Here is a 22,336-nt window from a genome sequence, read left to right on the forward strand (position 1 = left end):
TGGCCGTGCCCTGCTAGGTCTTGGGAGCACCAGAAAGAACCAGGGAGCCCCGTGTGCTTGTGCTGGGGGCAGGGGTCTGGCTGCGGCCTCTGTGCATTGGGCCCTGGGTGGGGGCCTCCTCATCCCTGGAGCCCCCAGACGGGCGGATGAACCTCTGACCGCGGGCGGCTGCGCTGGCGGCAGGGTGTGCTCTCTGCAGCTCTCATCACGGCGGCCCCCGCCTGTGCCCCGCCACGCGGCCGTCTGTCCCCGCCCACCCGTGCACCTCTGCAGCTTGTTTGTACACTGGCCCGGCCCCGGGTGATGGGAAAAACACGCGCGGCCGCGCTGCGAGGCGGTGCAGCTCCAGGCGGGCTCTGCTTCTCTGCCCCCCGCCCCCCAGCCTGGCTCCAGCTCGGGCTTTGCACTGCCTCCCAGTCAGGCGACCTTAAAAGACAAAACTGGAAAACAACGCTAGCGTCTCGGAGGAGGCAGGACCTCGTCTGAGAAGCTGCTTGACGGCTTTAACATGCGAGGCCAGGCTCTGGGCCGAGGACGCCTCCAGGCAGCACATCTGGGCTGCGTGGCCCAGCACGTGGGTCTGTGTTCTGTGGGGGCTGGGCCCAGGGCTCTGGCGCCCATGTCCCTAGGTGCTCCGAGCCAGACGGCAGGTGGCAGGCCTCGTGGGCGCATCTTTTAAGGGCCGCGCCGGCAGTGATATGGGCCCTGGGGACGGCAAGCAGGCTGCCCACGGCCCCCCACGACCCCACGCCCCCCCATGCCCCCACGCCCCCCATGGCTCCCCACGCCCCACACCCCCATGGCCCCCACAACCCCCCACCCCCCCATGGCCCCCCACGGCCTGGGGGGGTGATTCGGGCCGTGGGTGCAGTGAGACCACCGGGCTGACCTGCTTCCTGCCGTGACCGCACTGCCGGCCCCTGAGCCTTCTGCTGGCCTCGCCCGTGGTCTCCCTTGCCCGGCGCCGTCATGACAGCTGCTGGAGTCCGATGGCGAGAGGTCTCCAGGATGCGGCCGACGGGTCTGCGCACACCCGCCAGGCCACTGTTGATGTCCCCTGACGGTCGCCCCTTAATGTGATTTGAAGTGCCAGCAAGCCATGGGTCCCCAAGGCCCAGAGAGGTGGGAAGTAGGACCATCTGTCTGGAAAGGAGGGGCCCTGCGGGGTGTGCCTGCTGGGGAGCTGGCCCCGGCCCCCCCACAGTGATGACGCAATCCCTGGACTTAGGGACCCCGGGGGCCCTGGCTCCACTCCTGAGCCCTGTCACTGCACAGGGAGCACCTGAGCCGGCTGTGGGGTCGCCGGCTGCCCGGGGCCCATCCCGCCTCTGCAGACGCAGACTGCCTGCCCGTTTGTCAGGTGGGTGCGGCCACACGGCCCTGTCCGCGTCCCTGAGGCGAGGGTCCCCAAGCGCATGAGGCCCTCTGAGGCCACGTCCGCCCACCCCCACAGCAGCCCCCAGAGCCCTGTGCCTGGAGGGGAGGGCAGCTCCTGTCCCCCGGGCCTGGCCCACCCCCTGCCCCCCGCTCCCCGGCCCTGCCGGCTCGGCCTTGCCATGTCCACGGACGTGGGTCCACAGTCAAGCTGCAAGGAACCCAGGACGTTACCGGGCAGGAAGACCCCAGGGCGCCAAAGAGTTAAAGCCTCCGTTTCCGACGGCGTGAAAATCAGGGGCCAGCAGCTGGTGGACACGGTGCGCATCCCCACAGCTGTTCCCGGAGTCACAGCGTCTCTTTGTTTGCCCGACTCTTAGCAACTGTTGCTTTTTCTGAAGGACACGTGTGAACCAGCTGTCCCCTCCCAAGATGCAGCCAGGCGAGGTAGCCTAGATCCTCAGTGGGGCAAGAGGAAAGCGCGGCTTGTCCAGGGGATGGGGGCTGCCGGCTGTTCCCAGCCTCGCCCTCGAGTGCCATGAAGGGGCCCCACCCAAAGGCGGCTGGTTGAGCGCAGACGGCACACGGCACGCGGCCGGGCCCGTGGGCGGGACCCACGTCACAGCCAGGGCTGCACACGGTGGCCGCAGAGCAGGCCTAGGGGCGACCCTGGGAGCCCCTCAGGGGATCGGCTGGGCCCCCAGCTCAGCCTCTCGAGGTGGTGGGGGGTGGGGCCGCGAGCCCCATGCCGGGACCTTAGTGTGGCAGGGGTGCCTCCTGCAAGGGCTCTGGAGGGGTCTCCTATGGAGTGTTTGCGGGACCCCTGAGGGGCCCCCAGAGCCAAGGGCTCTGCAAAGGGTTTGGTGTCTTGGGTCCCTGCGAGGGGGATGTGGCTGGTGTTGACCCTGCGTCCGCCAGACCTTCATTCGCGCCACCCTCTGGTACCTGCCACCCCGATTCCGTCCAGGTCTCATGGTGACCCTGTGCGTGTTGATTTCTGTCCATTTTATAGGTGGGGAGGCCCGGGGCTCGGGGTGACCCTGTGCATGTTGATTTCTGTCCATTTTATACGTGGGGAGGCCTGGGGTTTGGGGTGACCCTGTGCGTGTTGATTTCTGTCCATTTTATACGTGGGGAGGCCCAGGGCTCGGGGTGACCCTGTGCATGTTGATTTCTGTCCATTTTATAGTTGGGGAGGCCCAGGGCTCAGGATGAAGCAGCCGGCACGTGGTCCTCACTTGGCCAGGCCAGGGTCCGGCTGGCCCACAGGGCTGTTCCCCGCTCCCCACTGGGGACCCCCAATGTGGCCACACGCAAGTCCAGGGGGGCCGCTTGGGGGAGGAGCCCAGGGAGGTAGCAGGGCCTGTGTGGGCTGTGAGCCCCGGCCCCTGAGCTCCTGGCCCAGACACGTGGTGATGCTCAGGGCTGCTCTGCCATCCGGAGGCGGCTAAGACCTCTGGCAGCAGGGGTGGGGAGCACGGCTGGGCCCGGTGACCTTGGATTTCTCCTGGCCTTGCTGTTTGCCGGCCAGCGACGTAATCTCTGGAGCTTCAGGAATGTTCTGCCAGCCCTTGAAGGCAGGAAAGCCTTGGTCGCGAGGCAGGAGCTCACTCCCACGCACCCATCCGTCCATCAGGTGTCTGGTGCTGTCCTAGGGTGGTGAGCAGGCGGCAGGGGAGAAGGGTGCTCGGGAGATGCGCCTGAGTGGGGTGGGAGTGGTCTCTGCAGGGCCCAGTGGCCGGTGGGGGGCTCTTGGAGGAGGGGCTGCGTAACCCAGACCTGGAAAGTGCACGGGCCAGAGGGACGGTCAGGGCCATGGTCCTGGCCCGCTGGCCCCTGTGCGAGCCTCCTGGGGCTGCTCAGACACGGGGTTGGTCTCTGGCTTCAAGCTCTGGGGCTGGCCTGTCGGGGGGCCAGTGTCTCCCTGTCCTCCTCAAGATCAGCCTCTGTCATTCGGGGGCAGGGGACGCCTAGCTCCCAACCCGGGTTTCCCCTGACTCCACTGTGCCTCGGGGCCTTGGGCTGCCGAACATCGGGACAAGCAGGTTGCTTGTAATGAGGTGCTGTGAACCAGCATCGTCCCGATATTTTAAATGCTGCATTTCGGAAACAGTTCTATCTTTTCAATGTAATATTTATCATGATCTAATGTATTTATTTTTAATCAGCTCCGTACCAATAATTAAAAAAAAAAAACCCTCAATCTTGAAGGAGGATTCTAATACTTAAAGTCTTGGAGTCACGTGTTTCTCCCAGGATAGCATGTCAGGGAGGTCGATGAAACATCTTTAAACGTAGATGTTTTTACACTAAGGCAAGCCACAGGGAAAAGAGTAGAAATGTCCATTCAAGGGGAGGAGCAGGGCAGCTCCAGCCAAGACGCCTTTTCACGTCTGTCTCCTGTTTAGAGAGCTGGCAGGTGTGCAGTCTGCGTGGAACACCAGGCTCCCCCAGAGACACGGAACCAGGAGGACACAGACGCGTCCGAGGACGCTTATGCTGGGGGCTCTTGGGGTCGTGGCGGCTGGGCAGCTCTGTGTGCCGTTGTCCACCCGTGGAGTGCAGGGAGCCGGTCCGAGGCTCGAGAGCCAGGAGGCAGGGGTCCGAGGGCGGGAAGGTGGACGGCGGCTCGGGTGGAGCGCGGGTCTCCCATGGCCTGCGTTTCTCCTCTGCTGGGCCCACGAGGGGCAGCGCCGCCCTCCCTGGGGAGGCCCATCTCACGCTTTCTGGATTCAAACGCCGGTCTTGTCCCAGATGCGCCTAGAAATCAGCTCTCACAGTGGAGTGGGCGTCCCTTCGCCCAGACAAGACGGCACACTTGAAGCTACGGGTTTTTATTTCACGGTCTGTGCTTAAAAGAATGACACAGCAGTTTCAGCCGTTAGAGTAGGCCAGAAATTCTTCCCTGTGGAGACATTTGAAGTGTTTCCCATGTTTAAGGACAGCGTGTGCGGCTGCATTGAAGGACCTTATCGTTAGGGGACCAGGTCGGGGCCGCTGGGGTGGCTGGTCAGGTAGGCCGCCGGGGAGGACGGTGGACGGCTGCTGGAGGGCACAGTGGGCACGTCGGTGTGGCCCAGCTGGGCTGATGGACTGGGGAGCGGAGCGGGGGGGGCGGAGCGGGGGTGCGGAGCGGGGGACGGCTGCAGGCTCTGGGCTGGTGTGTTCTCCAGGGCACAGGTGCTGGTGGGCAGGTGGGATCTGGCCTCATGAGCTTGACTGGCCCCGCCTGCTGGGTGTCCGGGGGGAACTGTCAGGAGACCGGGGCGGCCCTTCACCACAAGCTCATTTTCTCCCCTCATCTGTCCGGAAGCACTGGAACTATTCCTTTCACATTCCCGTGAGCTGGGCTCGTGGTAATGAAGGGTCCCTTGAGCCAGGCCTTGGGCCCCAGTCTTGTCTGTCCAGTGTGAACCTGGGCTCCACTGGCCCATTCTGTCCTTCCCTAGATGTGTGTCTGCTCGCAGATGGCCTGGTGCCTACCCGGAGTTGAGTCCGGAGCCTGGATTGGAGCCTGGATTGGCGGCGGGAGCAGGACTTAGAGCTTCCTTGTCAGATCAGGGCTGTCTTGGACTCCAGAGCCGTTGTCTCAGTCCGGTTGAGCATCTCCACGCCCTGGTCCATCCCCCGCCTGCCCCCCTGGTCGGCCCCGTGCGGACCCGAGGCCAATTGTGCTGGGTGACAGCGCCCAGGGCTGCTGGAGTTGGGCAGGGGCTCACGGGCCTGTGAACACGCGTGTATGCATCTGTGTGCAAACACGTGTCCACCTTCTTGGGTAGATTCCTAACGGGATGTCTGGGCCAGGCTGCTGCACTGGCCCCTGTAGCTGTGGAGAGCGGGGCTTTCTCTGCTTCTGTCGTTCAGGCTTCTCACTGCGGTGATTCTTCCCTTTGCAGAGCATGAGCTGTCAGGCGCAGGGGCTTCAGTAGTCGCGGCCTGTGGGCTCAGCACCGGTGCTGCTCGGGCTCTAGAGCACAGGCTTGGTTGCTCCGAAGTTTGTGGGATCTTCCTGGATCAGGGCTGGAACCCGTGTCCCCTGTGTTGGCAGGCAGAGTCTACCCCTGAGCCACCGGGGAAGCCCAACGAGTCTTTTAAAGTTCAGTTTATCTGTCTTTTCTTTCAAGAATCGAGCTTCTGTTGTTTTCAATCTAAGAACTTTGCCTAAAGCACATTAACAAAGACTTACGTTTTCTTCTAAAAGTTTTGTCTTTTTAGCCCTCCCGTTGAGGCCTGTGACCCACTCTTGAGTTACCGTGTGTGCCGTGAGGTCAGCGTCTGAGGCTGCGTGGTTGGTTATGTGGATGTCCGGGTGTCCAGCTCCACTCGCCAAAGAGACTGTTACTTCCTCATGGACATGTCTTGGCGCCTTGTTGATAATCAACTGGCCATCAGGGTGAGGGTTCATTTCTGGGCTCTGGGTTCTGTCCCACGATCCGTGTGCCGTGTCATCACACCAGCCCCACATTCTTGACAGGCATGGTTCCACAGTGAGTTTGGAAATCAGGTCATGTAAATCCTCTCACTTCATTCTTCCTTTGCAGAATCGTCTGGGCTATTTTAGGGCCTTTGCGTTTCCATATGAATTTTAGATAACTTTCTATTTTGAAAGTCCGCATTGGATTTGTAGATTGGTTTGACACAGAACTGGCATCTTGTCGGCATTGAGGCTTCTCAGCGATGGACAGGAGCGTGTCTCCGGATTTGCACCTTCGTGGCAGGCTCCTGCAGTTCTCGGTGGACAAGCTCTCACTTCTCTTGGCACACGGATCCTGCAGTGTTCATCCTTTTCCATGCTCTCACGAAGAAGACCGGGTTCCCAGTGGCGTGGACTGGCTGTGGAGGCCCGGGGGCTCCGGTGGGCAGTGGAGGCAGGCGGCAGGGCGGGGCTGGCCAGGAGGGGCCAGGGGTCCTGCCCCTGGACACCCCTGCGGCAGAGGGGCACAGAGGGCTCTGGGCTTCAAGCCGGGGCTTGCCAGCCCTGAGCCCTGGGGGACAGCCTATTGGTCATAGCTCAGCGTGTGCCCCCCAAGGAGCAGGACAAGAGCTCCAGATGGTCTCTGTTATGTGAGCCGTGTTCTCCGACCTCTGTTGGTGCCTCTGGGACTAGTTAGGGGAAGAGTTCCTTCGCGGCTAAGCACACAGGGGCTCTTTATCTGGGCGTAGGAGTGAAGTTTAAATGAAAGTGGGCCGCGCCAAGGAACTCAGGGCTTTCTGGAGATAACCGCCCCAAGGCTTTTATCCTGTGTCTGCTTGGGGCCTGTATGCACTCGGGCGCTTCCCGCGATGCAGGGTCAGCGGATACACTGTCTCCAGTGACCTCCTCTGGAGGGGCCAGCATGAGGCGCGGGGGATGAAGGACAAGCTGCCGATTCACGTCTAAACGAGGACTAGTATCTAGAACATGTAAAGACCTCTGTCGATTCAACAACACAACACACAAGGAGTCAACAACAACAACAACACAAGGAGTCCAGTTAGAAATTGGACAGAGAGTCGCAGAGACGCTCGACCACAGAGGACCCTGGGATAGAGAACAAGCCCTGGGAGATGCCCAGCTCCTCGGGCAGCAGGGAAATGCAGAGCAAACCCCAGGGGACCGTCGGTCCACGCCCATCGGGACGGTCAGAGTGAAACCCGCCGGTGCGGACGCGGAGGAGCTGGGCCCTCGTCCGTTGCTGCTGGGAATGGCAGCCATAAGAGCCTGGAAAACATGAGTAGGTTCTTAGAAAACTAACCACGTAACTGCCGTGTGACCGGCAATTGCACTCTTGGGCATTTATCCCAGAGAGATGGAAAATTATGTTCACGTGAAAACCTGTACATTAACTTGTCATAGCAGCTTTCTTTGTAAAAGCCCGAAACTGGAAACAACCCAGGTATCCCTCAGCGGGCGAGTGGATAAATAAGCTTGGGCGCCGGGCCGTGGGAGAGCGGCTGGCCAGAAGAGGGGACGAGCTGCTCACACACACGGCGGGCGGGGTGAGCCTCCAGGGAGCTTGCTGAGGAGAGAAGCCGGCCCTCGAGCTTCCATCCTGCGGGACACCGTTTAAGTGACATTCTCGCGGTGGCCCCCAGGGCGTAGGGGCTGGGTGGGGCCCCGGGGGTCTTCACGGCATCACCACTGGCACCCTGGGTGGCCCCCGAGATGCCCCCTTTGGGGAGGTGCTGACCACCACACGGGCGTCCCCGTGGGCAGGGCCGGCCACCTGGGGTCACTGTGCTCCAGCGTCGGCGAGGGCGGGTGTCGGCTCAGCTTAGAACCTGCTGCAGGTGGGGTCGGGGGGCCAGCCGCAGACCCCCAGCCCCCCGGAGGAGCCTGGGCCTCGGTGAGCGTGCTGCCGCCGCGGCTGGACGTGGCGCTCAGGGCCCGCGGGGCTGTGCCACCTGCTGGGTCCGTTGCTGGCGCCTCTGGGTCTGTCTGTTGCCCCGTTTGCAGGTGATGGGATGAGGCCCAGCGGTTGGCTGGCCAGGCCCTTGGCTGGTCAGAGAGCCACGAGGTGCACCCTCTGCCTGGCCCCCAGGCCCGTCCGCCTCCCCTCTTGCCTCGCTGTGCCCGGAAGACCGAGGGCCCTCCATTTCTGCTCGTCCTCTGTCCACCTGCTCCCAGGGCGCCTGCAGCCGTCACGGGGTCGGGGAGAGGCTGTTTCTCTGAAGCTGTTCGTAGGACAGCATCCCGGGGGGTCCCAGCGCCCCAGGGAGCAGCCCACGGGGTCAGGGGGCAGGGGGCAGCGGGGTCGGGTCCTCAGTGTGGCAGCCCCTCTTGGGTCCCTGTTCTCTGAGGGTATTGGGGCCCCTGGTTTGTCCACACACGTCTGGCCAAGCACCTCCGTGGACCGTGGCCTCTGTGACTGTCATCTCTGTGGACCGCAGCCTCCGTGGACCACGGCCTCTGTGCACCACCTCCTCTGTGGGCTGTCCCCTCCGTGACTGTGGCCTCAGTGGTCTGTGGACAGTGGCCTCCGTGGTCTGTGGACCGTGGCCTCTGTGGACTGTCCCCTCTGTGGACTGTGACTCTGTGGTGGGAGTGAGAACGTCAGGGAGGAGGAAGCCTTTGAAATGGGAGGCAGAGGCCAGAAGCTGGCCGCTCTGCATGCTCTGTGCTGATGGCCTTGGAGCCTGGCCAGGGCGTGGGTGGAAATGGTGGGGCTTTGAGTGGGGTGACTCTGGTGTGGCTGCGCTTGGGGTGGGGAGAAGAGAGCCTCGGCGCCTGGGAGGGGCTGGGGTATCCTGTCCCTGCCCCGGGGCGCCTGCCTTGGGCTCCCTCCTTGCCTGCAGCCATCCAGAGGCCACAGGGACTTGTGGACAAAGCCCACGAAGGAGGACGGGCCCCACAGTGCCCAGGCGCAGATCTGTCCACTCAGGAAAGAGCACATTCAGGTCTCAGCGCAGCTTAGGAAGAACCACGGGCCATGGAACCCAGCACACGATCTCTGGCCATGGACCGTGGGGAATACAGAGCATGGAACCCAGCACGTCTGCAGGTCTGTGGCTGTGACGGGCGGGGGCGTGGATGGCCAGACCCTGGGCCAGGTCAGCGGCACACCTTGAGCCCTGCCCCTTGCGGACCCTCATCGCTTCTGGTTTCCTGGAGCCGCGTCCACCCTGCTCACCGTCCCTCCCCAGGCCCCTGGCTTGAGTCCACGCAGGTGTTTCATCCACTGCAGGTTTTATCCGACCGGCGCCCGAACAGCCGCTCTGTGGCCGTTGTTCCTCTTCGTGAAGCTCCTGCGTCCTCTGGTGCGACCGCGTCGTTTTTGTCCTTTTCCTTGCTTTCTGGTACTTCGTGAGGTGGCCGGCTCGTCTCGTGTTTCCTTCCTCTTGGTGGGAGGCTCTGTTTAGAGACCACGTTCTGGGGGGAGTCACTGCTTTGTTCTGTCCTTGTTGCTGGGCTTTTTCTGCAGACAGAACCAGGACTGCTTTTAAGATAAAATATTTCATGCGTTCATGTTGATTCTTCCAATGTCAATTCAGGGCTACAGGGTGGCTTCCTTCCTTCCTTCCTTCCTGTTAAAGTAATGTGATTAATTTTGTCTTTATCTCTTTTCCCACATGCTGACTATCTCAGCTGTCCATGATACAAGCGAAGGAATTCTTTGTTTCATTTCACCACAGGGGTGCACACACACGCACACACGTGACCTTCGAATAACAACCAGTATGGTCAGCAGAAGCATCGAAGGTTTAATTCTGGCTCACTTTGCCCTGAGGCGTCTGCAGCTTGGAAGCTGGTGCTGTCAGTTGGGCACGCTTTTCACTTCCTTTTTTCTCTTTTCCTTGGATTTGTAAGTATTATTTTTCAAATCTCAGGCTTGCTTTTAGAACCATGTGAAATATTAACATAGTTCATGGTTTCAAGGTCGTCACCACCAGCATGGCGTGTCCTGGAGCCTCACTTACCTTATGTCCCCACCGGACACTCAGCTTCCTTCCTATGGCCTGAGGGGGTCTTTGCGCTCCGATTCGCCTGTGGCTGGAGCAGCAGACAAGTGGGCCAGTCGGTCCACGTGCACAGGTTCACGCCCTCGCCCCTTGCTTACACACACGCCTTTCTGTCTGACATGTGTCCTGGAGCTCACGCTGCGGCTCTTTTTAGATGGTCTGGAAAGCTCTGGGTCTTGGGCCATCCCAGCGCTGTGTTGGTAGGTGGGGAGGGGAGTACGTAAATCTCCTCACGTTGTCTCCTTGGTTGCGACTCGGCCCCTTTCATGGAGGAGAAAGCCGCCGGCCAGGCCTGGGGCGGGTGGGCATCAAGGCGGCACTGAGCGTGGCGCCAAGCCCAGGCCCGTGCCCCGGGGGGCCCACAGGGTCCAGCTTGAGATCCGCCCAGGGCCGACGCCTGTGGCTCCCAGCCTGACGGGGTGGCCGTGGCCCCCGATGGCCCCGGTCCTCATGGCGCTGCTGAGCGTGCCGAGGCGTGGCTGCTGGGCCGGGAGAGTCAGGCGAACCCAGCCCCGGCACTTTCACGGGAGAGCCAGCGTGACTCGGCCGTGCCCTGGGCCTTATTACCTTGTGGGAGAAAAGCAAGTGTGGGCGGACACGGTGAGATTCTGGCAGGGAAGGGGCCGGCGTGTCCCGGGCCTGACCTGGCGTGGACCGAGGTGGCTTCACCTTGAGCACCCGGCCCTTGAATCCCAGGGCCACTGGGGGCCTGGGGCTGTTGGCGCGGGTGGACACAGGTGGCCGTGATGGGCTTGAGCCGGGGCATGGAAACAGCCTCTCCGGGGTGCTGGGTGTGGGATGGGCGGCAGCCATAAGGCTGGGCCTCGTCTGCTGCCATGTCTCTGTGGGGCTGGCGCTGCCCACGCAGGGACAGGGTCTTGAGCGGCACCCGGAAGGAGAGGGGAGGGGACCTTTGCAAACGTGGGGCTCCAGGTGCGTCTGTGTGCTCACCTGCTCACTCGGTGGTCTGTGATGACGTCGTGCGTGGCAGGGCGCGTGCTGGCCGGGCCTGCGGCGGGTGCGGGCTGCTGCCTGACGAGGCCACTCTGGGGCTCCACCCTGTGCCAGGGGTCCCACATGCTCTGCCCCACGAGTGGCTCTCACTCTGCGGTTGTCCCTGGGATTGTCTCCGTTGGTGACAGAGCCTCCCTGCCCTTTCTGTGCTGGGCCCCGGGGCGTGTGTGGAGGGCACCCCAGCGAAGGGCAGGCCCATGCTTCTGTGGCTGTTGGGTGTGGTGCTGTCTTGGGTTCCACTGGCGCCATGACCGTCTGGGTTCTCTGCCCTCTCTGCCCTCCAGCCTCCAGCCCTGCAGGCTGCTCACCTGTGATTGCCAGCTTCACCCTCACTGTTCCTGCCCCACTGCCCCCTGGCCAGCCTGGCTAGGGGCGTCCGAGGTGCCTGCTGCAGGCCTGCGTCTGGTCTTTTGAGGCCGCGCCTGACTGGTTCAGCAGCCGTGGAAAGGACACGCGTCCCCCGCCCATGAGGCCTGGGGGGTGTCCTGGAGCTGGCGGACTGCCACGGCCTCCCCCGCGCACGTGCTCAGAGCTGGTCTGGAGGCTGCAGTTGCCTGGGCCGCCCGGGTCTCGTGATTGATGCCCAGGCCTGCTGTATTAATAAGCGAGATGCCACTTATCCTGGAAAACATTTCCTATCTTGGGAGGTGAGGAGGAAGGAGGAGGGAGCCAGGACCCCGTGTTCCACGCCTGACCTTGGACGTGGCCTGCACGGGGTGGGGTCACAGGGACGGGCTTCATGGCTGCCAGGGTTCACACGGGGTCTCACCGGGGACGGAGCTTCGTGGGTGTCAGTGTTCATGTGGGGTCTCGTTGGGGACAGGGCTTCGTGGCTGTCAGTGTTCATGCAGGGTCTCGTTGGGGACGGGGGTTTGTGGCTGTCAGGGTCTACATGGAGTCTCACTGGGGATGGGGCTCGTGGCTGTCAGGGTTCACACGGGGTCTCATTGGGGATGGGGCTCCATGGCTGTCAGTGTTCATGCAGGGTCTTGTTAGGGATGGGGCTTTGTGGCTGTCAGGGTTCACACGGGGTCTCACTGGGGACAGAGCTCCGTGGCTGTCAGCGTTCATGCAGGGTCTTGTTAGGGACGGGGCTTCGTGGCTGTCAGGGTCCACGTGGAGTCTCACTGGGGATGGCGCTCGTGGCTGTCAGGGTTCACACGGGGTCTCACTGGGGACGGGGCTCCGTGGCTGTCAGCGTTCTTGCAGGGTCTCGTTGGGAACGGGGCTCCGTGGCTGTCAGGGTTCACACGGGGTCTCACTGGGGACGGGGCTCCGTGGCTGTCAGCGTTCTTGCAGGGTCTCGTTGGGAACGGGGCTCCGTGGCTGTCAGGATCCACACGGGGTCTCACTGGGGACGGGGCTCCGTGGCTGTCAGGATCCACACGGGGTCTCACTGGGGACGGGGCTCCGTGGCTGTCAGCGTTCTTGCAGGGTCTCGTTGGGGATGGGGCTCCATGGCTGTCAGGGTTCACACGGGGTCTCACTGGGGACGGGGCTCCGTGGCTGTCAGTGTTCTTGCAGGGTCTCGTAGGGAAGGGGGCTCCGTGGCTGTCAGCGTTCATGTGGGGCCTCAGTGCACTGTGCTGACGGCATCCTGGAGCCCACGCTGACCTGGGGTTCCCAGGGCGCGGCGTCCGTGCAGGCCGGCTGGGCCCTCAGGAGTCATCCCGGGGGGGTGGGACCCCAGGGAGGTGATAGGAGGAGCCGGGGGTCCCTAGAGGTGGGTGCAGGGATGCTGGGGAGAAGCAGCGGAGGCTGCAGAGCTTGGGGCACCTCTGGGGTGCTCGGTGAGGACACCCCACTGTGTAGCTGAGGATTCTCAGCCTGCAGGGTGGCCATGCCTGGCTCTCTCCAGATGGTGGGGAGGCTGCGTGACCTCGGCCTGGGCCTAAGATGGGCCCCAGCGCCCTCCCGTGTGCGCCTCTCGCTGGTCTGGGGGCCGCTGCTTGCCTTGGGCCCTGCTGGATGACCGTTGGCTGCAGCTCTTCTGGAAAGAAATCCTTGAGGAAGTGTCTAGACCCCAAGCGTCGTGACGCCCAATGTGGCAGAGTGGGGCTTTGTAGAGGCAGAGCTGCATGCAGGGTTCCCCTGGGCCCAGGGGAACTGGGTTCTGAGCCACGTGTGGGGCTCCTCTGGGCCCTGGGTTCTGAACCACGTGTGGGGCTCCCCGGGCCCTGGGTTCTGAGCCGTGCAGAGGCGGTGGTGGTGTTTGCAGCCTTGCTCAGCTGCAGTGTGGGCTCAGGCCTGACGGGGCCTCCGTGCACCTTCCTCCATCAGAACCATGGCTGCCACGGGGGTTCTGGCCGCTGGCTCTGGGGCCACGGGGGCCACAGCCCTAGGATGGCCGTCGGTCAGGAGGCAGGGGCCTTTCTGCGCGGTCTTTGCTGGGGGCGAGAGGGGAGGTGGCTTTCTCCCTCTGGCTCTGACCAGAACTGTTGCCTGGGCCGGGGAGGGGGACCGCACGATGCTTGTTTAGTTTTTCAATTTTGTTCGTCAGTTTGGTAGTTCCTCATACAGATCTGGTACACATTTCGTTAGGGTTTCACCTCAGTGTTTTATTTTTGTGGCGTGCTAACGTAAATGGTGTGGTAATTTTTTTTCCATTTTAAATACTGGAAAGTGATTGCCTTTTGCACAGTAGCTTTGCATCCCATAGCCTTGTTGTAATGCCATTAATTCCAAAGGTTTTGTTTTGTTGTTGGTTCTTCAAGATGTTTTTACATAGTCATATTTTCTGCAAACAGTTTTATTTCGTCCTTTCCAGTCTGTAGCTTTTTTTCTTCGCTGCACAACACCGCTTGCAGAATTTTAGTTCCCTGACCAGGGATTGAACCCAGGCCCCTGGCAGTGGAAGCCAGAGTCCTAACCACTGGCCTACCAGGGAATTCCCTCCAGTCTCTATAGCTTTTATTTCCTTTTCTTATCCATTATCTTATTGCATTAGCTAGGGATTTTCCAATGTGACGTTAATGAAGAGTAGTGAGGGAAATATATTTGGCCTGAGTCCCCACCTAGAGGGAAAGCATCCCGGTTTTCAGCACCAGGTGTGGTGTGAACTGTAGGGTCTCTGGAGCTCTTTGTTAAGTTGAGGGACATCTCCATATTCTTATTTTTCTGAGAGTATTTTTTTTTTGAATCATGAATGGATATTCAGTTTTGTCAAATGCTCCTTATGCATTTCTTGATATGATTTTTCTTCTTTATCCCTGGTATGTGATGCTTTACCTTTGATTTTTGAATACTGAGCCCACCTTGCATGCCTGGAATAAAGCCCACTTCTCTGTGGTGTATAAATGTTTTAATACAGGGTTGCGTTTGATTTCCTGTGTTTTGCTGAGCATTTTTACATCCATGTTCATGAGACAATGGTCTGTAATTTTCCTTTCTTGTAGCATCTTTGGTTTTGGTATGAGGGTAATTCTGGCCTCACAGAATGAGTTAGAAAGTGTTGCCTCTGCTTCTGTGTCTGGAAGAGACTGCAGAGAATGGGTGTAATTTCTAACTTAAAGGTTTGGTGGAATTCACTAGTGAGTCCGCCTGGGCCTGCTGCTTCCTGTCTGGGTAGTTGCGTGTTTATTGATTCGGTTTCTTCCTTTGGGTGTGTTTTGGCAGGTTGTATCTTTGAAAGAACTGGTCTCTTTCCTCTAAGCTGTCAGGCCTGTGGACACGCAGTTGTTTGTAGTCCCCCTTTATGATCCTTGTCAGTCCACGGGGTCTGTAGTGACGCCTTCTCTCTGGTTTGTCACGTTGGCTATCCGTGTATTCTCTCTGTCTCAATTTGTCCTGCCCACCTTTTTGGTTACCATGGCGAGGGGTTTACAGGTCTTTATTGATCTTTCCAGAGAACCGGCTTTGATTTCATTGATTTCCTCTGTTAATTTCCGATTTTAAACTTTGCTCTAATTCTCTCTTTTGCCTGCTTTGGGGTTGGCTCACTCTTCCTTTTCTAAGTGTCCTTAGGTCTTTCCCCCTTTCAGACCTGCACTTTCAGCGCTGCGCGTTCCCCTCCAAGTGCGGCTCTTGCTGCCTCCCACAGATTTTGTTAAGTTGCCTTTTCATTTTCATTTAAATACGTTTTCAGTTTCTCCGGAACCTTCTTTTAACCGTGTGTTATTTAGAAGTGTGCTGCTTCGTCTCCGGGACTTAGGGACCTGGTCGCCTTTCTGTTGTTGGTTTCCAGCTTAGCCCGCTGCGGTCTGAGGGGGGCTGGGTGTGGTTCGCTGTGTTAATTTGCACAGGTGTGCCAGGTGCAGTGGGACTCGCCTGGTCGTCCGGGGCTCCGTGAATGTGCTCCCCATGCAGTCACGCCTTCGTGTGCATCTCGGAAGTGCCCAGCATCGTGGCTGAGGAGGCAGCCACAGACACGGTGGCTCCGGTCCCCGGAGGCGGAGGCTCCCGGGGTTTTATAAACACCGTGCTCTCGGCCCTCCGGCAGGGAGCAGGAGCCCTGTATCCACGCCGTGAACAGCTACGCCTGAGTTATTGCTGCTTAGAGAGAATTATTTGGAAACTTGCAGTCAGTTTAGCCCAAACAGTGGAAAAGCCTAAACACAAGCCAGGCACCCTGTCAGGGCGCTGGCTCCAGTGGACAAGAGCCCCCATCCCCGGGGCTGCGACAGGCGGCAGAAAGCAGGGCGTCCCGCGGTGTCGGTCCCGGGGCTCTGCCTGTGGGCCTGGCTCCTGGAGCGTGAGTGACGCTGACGTGAGCCCAGGGAAGCCGCGGCCTCCAGGTCAGGTGTGCCCCTCCCCTTTCTGGCATCATTTCGACGTCGGAAAAAACACTCTATCCCTCGAACGTGCTTTCTGCACCCGGGGCCTTTTCCAATTCGCGTTGCGCTGGCGCTCGTCCCGCACGCATGCGCCCTGTGCGCGCCCGTGGCGGGAGCGTCCGTGCCCGGTTCTGCGCTGCTCTTGTGACCTCAGCAGCGTGGGGCAGAAACACACATCCTGGCTCTGACAGCCCCACCCCCGTGCTTCGGAAAGTTGGACATTTTTCAGAATAAAGTGTTTAAAGAAATAAAGACACAGAAACGTCGGAACTGCTAATGCAGGTTTTCCCCTTAGGACTGGAGGTGGTCCCGTGGTCACTGTCACAGTGCTTGCTCAAAGTCACAAGAATTTCCTCTCCCCACGTTTACAGAATGCTGGAGGAAGGGCAGATTGTTGGGGTTCAGGGGACTCCCCTCCCCATGAATACAGAATGCTGGAGGAAGGGCAGATTTTGGGGGTTCGGGATTCCCCTCCCCACGTTTACAGAATGCTGGAGGAAGGGCAGATTGTTGGGGTTCAGGGGATTCCCCTCCCCATGTATACAGAATGCTGGAGGAAGGGCAGATTGTTGGGGTCCAGGGCGGGGTGCAGGGGGGTTCTCGCCACCCCACCTGCCGAGTCCGCCTTGGAAGGGGCAGGCGCGGCTCCGTTGGCTGTGGGCGTCTCCCTCCGGTCTGGGTGGCCTCTGGCCTTGCTCGGAGAACTGGTCCAACCTGTTTGCTTCCACAGGTTTCTTTGCAGGGGTTGGGGGTGGGGGTGTTTACCTGTCAGGCCACCTGCAGCAGCAGTTCGGCAGTATATCAGAAATGTCAGCCAATAAAAGGGAATAAGAAGGCCATAACCGGATCACGAGACTGGCTGAGCTCCAGGGGCGGAGCGCACCGCTGGCGTCCCTCCTGGGACTGGGCGAAGGAGCCCCCGTGTGTGCAGGGTTTGGAGCCAGCAGGAATCGCCATGGTGGCTCCTGGTGGGACAGACAGGGCTGTTGCCATCTTGGGTGCTCTCCTGCGGTGCCCAGGGCTGTGCCCGATGCCCCACGGGCCAGCTCCTTGGACGCTTAGCCCCCGGGTCCCTTCAGGCCCCTTGGTTGCCATCGAGGGAGCACTCGTCACAGGGATGACCCCCGCCTGGTGAAGGCCACACATACAGCTGTCATTGGCTCTGCACAGGAGGCCCCTAGGGCAGGGGCTGCAAACAGAGGCTGGGCTCCGGGGCCGGAGACAGGGTCGTGCAGACAGCCTGTTCTCCCACCAGGTGGGGAGGGGGCCTGGTTCTTGCTTCATGAGAACAAAGGCCCCATGTTGCTAGACATTCCTTTTTTTTTCCATCCAAAGAAAAAACAAAAATTATGATATTTCTAGATCTCTCAATTTTTAGATATTGGGAGCTAACTTTGAAAATGGGGCACCATTGGCCCATGAACAATCAATAGAGCACTCAAATTTCAGTGGTGACCTCCCTTCATAAAGAGGCCCAGGTCTCAGAGGTTTTATGGATGAATTCTGTTAAAACTTCAGCAAACCGTCCATCCTTTTACAAGTGGCTCCAGAAAATAGAGAATGAGAAAGCTGCCCCGCTCATTGTGTGAATTTCAAATGAGTTTGGAGGGGCACGCCCATCAGGCCGTAAACCCCGGATGGAGTGATCAGTGGATGTTGTTGGGAATGTCGGCTGACCCTCGGGAAAACAAGCTGGACCCCCTTCCTATGGACAGAAGGTCTGAATGTGTTCATGGAAATATCTGGCAGAGGATGCTCTGGACCCAACCGTGTGCCCTGGATTCACCTGCTGAAGTAATGCCTTCCTGGAGGCATTTGGGGGGCGGTGGGGTTTAGGTGAGGTGGGACTCCAACGATGGGATAAGAAGACACGAGGGCTCCCCTGTGGTCCAGAGGCTGAGACTCCGCCCTCTCAGTGCAGGGGCTCGGGTGCAGTCCCTTGTCAGGAAACTAGATACCACATCTCCCAACTAAAGATCCAAGTAAGACCCGGCACAGCAAGTAAATAAGTATATACGTTCTTTAAAGAAGACACCAGAGAGCCTCTCTCCCTGCCCACGTGAAGGTACAGTGAGAAGCAGCCAGATGTGCTCCTGAAAAACACAGAAGAAACAGGATGGGCTCCGTGGCATGATGCCGCCTGGGGGTTTGAGGCGCACACGCACCTCCGGGTTCCGTGTTGTAAGAGAAAACGTGCAAAGGAAAGGTGGTGGTGGTGGTCTAGTCATTCAGTCGTGTCTGACTCTCACCACCCCATGGACTGTAGCCCGCCAGCCTCCTCTGTCCATCGCATTCTCCAGGCAAGAATACTGGGGTGGGCTGCCATTCCCTTCTCCAGGAGATCTTCCCGACCCAGGGATTGAACCCACGTCTCCTGCATTGCAGGCAGTTTCTTTACCAACTGAGCCATCAGGGAAGCCCACAACCCAAAGGAAACCTCTCAAATCTCAGTACAAGCCCCAGAGCTCAGGGAAGAAGGGAGAAGGGGGAGGACTCTTCAACAAGAGCGATCCCCACTGCTGTGAACTCAGGGCCGCTAATCTGCATCTGGGCTTTAAGATGCCCGTGGCTCCCAGCGGTGCTCGCATGCCCGTCGGAGGCAGCGGGGGCCACGGCACCGCCCAGGCTGGTCCGGGCCACCACAGAACCCCTCTGCTGGGCCCTGGGGTTTGGGGTCACGCCAAGCCCCCAGCTCCACGTGGTCGAATCTGGGAGGCCAGCCGTCCTGAGAGCAGGTTTGAAGTCAGATCACAGAGGCTGGAAGGACTTGGCTGATATTTCACCCCAGGAGTGGGGGCTCTCCGACCATCAGAGAGAACGTTTCTCATCTGCAGAGGTGGCCCTCCAGAAAGGCCTGGTTTCCATGGCAGAGTGCTTTCACCCCAGGGCTGCAGGGCCAGGGTCTGGCTTCTGCCAGGATGGGGACAGCAGGTGGCTGGGAACCCTTCATGGGCCTGGGAGGTGTCAGCGCGGTGCAGCCCTCCCGGGGGTGGATGTTCTGGGAGCTGGGACTAGGCACGCCCAGTGCCCACCCCCCAGGCCGGGGGCATCTCAGGGCCGAGGCCCACCCCGACCCCAGACAGCCTCTTCCCGGCTCGTCGCAGGACTGTTTTCCCAGGCACCTTGCTCGGTGGCCTTGGCCACTGGCTTGACCATAGTGGCTTCGGACGTCTGGTTTCCAAGGTCAAAACAAGTAACTTACCAGCAGGATGTGCTCTAAACATTTACTTGCAAGTCAAGAATTAGCCTTATTTTAAAATGGCACTTGGGCAGTGGGGTTTAGATTTAAAATAAGCAAAAGCCAAACTGTCTGTGCTGTTGGAATTAGCTGTGACGAACATTTAATCTGCTTTCGGGCTGAGAATAACAAGCCCAAGATGGAACGGCTCTGTTTGCGTGATTCTTTTTTTTTCCCAGAAATGTATCGAGTTGGGATTCAGCAGTGCTGTTTATTTAATTGAGTTCTAGTTGGTTCACAATATGTGCTCCAGGTGCACAGCATGGTGATTCGTGATTTTTAAAGGTGACCTTCCATTTATAGTTACTGCAAAATGCTGGCTGCTCCCCCTGTGCTGTGCATCCTTGTGGCTTATTTAGTTTCTACAGAGTCTTTGTGCCTCTTTCTTCTCCGCCCGCACTGCCCCCTCTTCCCACTGGCAGCCACTAGCCCTCTGTACCTTTGAGTGCTGCTTTCTCGATATATTCACTAGTGTGTTCTTTTTTCTAGGTTCCATATATAAGTAAGATTATATGGTATTTTTTTTATCTGACTTAGCCTAAAGCTCTCCAAATCCATCCATGTTGCTGCAAATGGCAGGCTTTCATTCTTTTTTATGGCTGTGTAATATTCCAGGGTAGAAAAGACCCTGATGCTGGGAAAGATTGAAGGCAGGAGGAGAAGGGGACAACAGAGGATGAGAGGGTTGGATGGCATCAATGATTCAATGGACATGAGTTTGAGCAGGCTCTGGGAGATGGTGAAGGACAGGGAGGCCTGGCGTGCTGCAGTCCATGGGGTCGCCAAGAGTCGGACACGACTGAGCAACTGAACGACAAAAACAACAACAATACTCCATCGTGTAGATGCACCACGTCTTGCTTATCCGTCCTCTGCTGATGGGCACCGAGGTTGCCTCCTCGTCCTGGCTGTTGTAAACACTGCTTCTGTGAATCGTCCCTCTGCTGATGGGCACCGAGGTTGCCTCCACGTCCTGGCTGTTGTAAACACTGCTTCTGTGAATGTTGGGCTGCACGTGTATTTTTGAATCAGAAATTTCTCCAGTCCCGCTCTCAGGAGTAAGATTGCAGGATCATATGGCAGCTCTATTTTTATTCTTTTTCGGGAACCTCCATACTGTTCTCATAGTGGCGGCACCAATTTGCATCCCCACCGACAGTGTCGGGGAGGCGGGGCTCGGGGGCTGAGGTGTGTCCGGAGGCAGGAGTGAGACTCAGCCAAGCAGAGGACGGCGTCCGTGCGGGTCGGTCTGGGGTCTCCCGCACCCCACCCTCCCTCACCTGCTCCCCCCGCCCCCTCCTCCAGGGAGACAAAGAAGCGTTTAAATAGACGAAAGCAACGGCTTTCAGACGTGTTTATATTTCCTGGGCCCGGGGAGTGGGCGGGCGCAGGCCGGTTGGGTCTCTGGCCCTGTGTTTGTTTCCTGGGGGCTCCTCCACTGACCCGTTTCCAAGACCCCTGAGAACCCCCTGCCCAAGGGGCCCAGCGTCTCACTTCTCTTCTGGGGAGACATGTGCCCGGGGGTGGGTGGCCTCCCCAGGGATGGTGGTTGGTGGTTGGATTCCAGTGTCTGGACCCTGGCATTTGCACCGGTTGCTGTCCAGAGCAGGTAAAGGCTCCTCGGCGGACGTGGGTGCTCCCCCACGTCCCCAGCTCCCTGCACCCCCATCCCGCTTGAGGGTCCATCTCACAGCAGACTCGGGAGACAAAACAGCCAGGCTGCCTGGTGGGCACACCCCGCGCCAGCCTCAAGCCTCTGTGCCCGTTAAGCGAGCAGTTAAGAGAGTCTGGTTTCTTCCTGTTTCTGTGTCCAGCATCTCAACTCCCTTAGATGGAAAGGGTTTCCCTGGAAAAAGGTAGAAATGGAGTCAGGACTGGTTGCCGTGTCCTCGTGGGAATGGTCCCCTTATGCTTTGTCTTCTGTGAGTGGAGTCTGTCCCGAATGATCCCGTCTTCATAAATCCTCAGGCTGTGCAGGGCAGGGGTCCCTGGGGTCTTCACCTGCTCCGAGCCAGGGAGCAGGAGCCGTGTGGAGGGCAGGGCGGCCCCCAGCGCCCCCCCGGCCCCCACAATTCATGCTTTCTTTTGCAGCGACATATTCGACGCCATGTTCCCCGTCACACACATCGCCGGGGAGACCGTCATACAGCAAGGTACGCCGCCAGGAGCCCCTGCGAAGGGCTGGTTATTTACTTACGGATGTATTTATCACGACACTCTTATTGTCTGTCCTTGAGACAGGTCACTATGAGCCTGCGTAACAGTCCACTTCACAAGTTAGCATGTGTGAATGTGGTCTGACAGCCTCGGCACTCAGTCATGTCTGATTCTTTACGACCCCACGGGCTGCAGCCTGCCAGGCTCCTCCGTCCATGGCATTATCCAGGCAAATACTGGAGTGGGCTGGCATCTCCTCCTCCAGGGGATCTTCCTGACCCAGGGATCGAGCTTGTGTCTCTCCTGCATTGGCAGGCGGATTCTTTTTACAGCTGAGCCACGGGATAACCTTCTCATCGTTAAAAAAATTGAGGAGCTGTACTGAGTCCTGGCGGCTCGACGGCCGTGGACTTCAGATGGCAGTGGTGTCAGGAGAGGACGCTCTGCCAGCCTGACTGTGGTAACCGTTTCCCGACGAGTGTGAAGTAGGTCACTGTGTTCACCACCTTCGTACGCACAGCTTCCACTTAAGTATTTTTAAAGATGGGTGAGACTCGGCCTTGCTTGGCAGAGATCTAGGAAGCAGCGTCGTAAGATGGTTCGTTACCAGAAAGACGAAAGCCCGCCTCCTCACATCACGCGTCTGTTTTTCTTCCCTCGCAGGGGACGAAGGGGACAACTTCTACGTGATCGACCAGGGAGAGGTGGACGTGAGTATCCCCGACGTTCTCTGGACGGCAGCGCCTGTCTGTGCCCACACTCAGGCCTAGAAGGCCGGTCTGGGTGGTGTGTTTCCGGTTTTTCAGCCCAGAAGCCACCGAGTTCACGTTAAAGGTACTGCAGGCACATCCAAGCGAGAGTGGGGTAAGGGCGGCCGGTGTCAGTCCGGCCACGGCCCCTGCCGTCAGTTCCCGCTGAGCTGACCGCGGCCCTGGGGGCCCGACCCGGCAGGCTGGCGCACCTCACGCGCTTCGGACGCCCAGGGGCCCCGTGGCTCTGGCTTTGTGGTGGAACCAGGCTGTGTCCGTCCCGGGATGCTGTGCCCTCCGATTCTGTTCGCGTCCTCTCTTTACTGCCCAGTCTCCAGCGGGGGGGCCCAGGCCCTGTTTGGAGAAGCACCTCCTCCATCACCTGACTGCAGGCTGAGCCCCGACCTCCCCCGGGGCCCCACATGGGCTCCTCCGAGCGTGCGACTCAGCCTGTGCTGCTGTCTGCCCTCCCGCGCCCCCTCCCGCCTCCCCGTCGGCTCGATGAGCGTGTCCCCCACGTGGGCTGCCAGCCGTCCGCCTCCCCTGAGGTTCTGCCTGTAGCCCTGATTCAGTCCAGCTTGCACACCTGACCT

The 22,336-nt window shown here is 59.5% G+C and overlaps 1 protein-coding gene across 2 annotated transcripts in view; it reads left to right on the forward strand.

The window, feature by feature from the left end:
* PRKAR1B (protein kinase cAMP-dependent type I regulatory subunit beta) overlaps positions 1-22,336 on the forward strand; it is a 75,731-nt gene that overhangs the window by 21,753 nt on the left and 31,642 nt on the right. For both annotated transcript variants that reach the window (XM_070362440.1, XM_070362441.1), the window contains exons 5-6: positions 20,929-20,990; positions 21,658-21,704. In XM_070362440.1, the coding sequence (XP_070218541.1) occupies positions 20,929-20,990; positions 21,658-21,704 (109 nt within the window). The remainder of the gene's footprint in view (positions 1-20,928; positions 20,991-21,657; positions 21,705-22,336) is intronic.

Source organism: Bos mutus, chromosome 25, assembly GCF_027580195.1.
Source record: "Bos mutus isolate GX-2022 chromosome 25, NWIPB_WYAK_1.1, whole genome shotgun sequence".
Classification (NCBI taxonomy): domain Eukaryota; kingdom Metazoa; phylum Chordata; class Mammalia; order Artiodactyla; family Bovidae; genus Bos; species Bos mutus.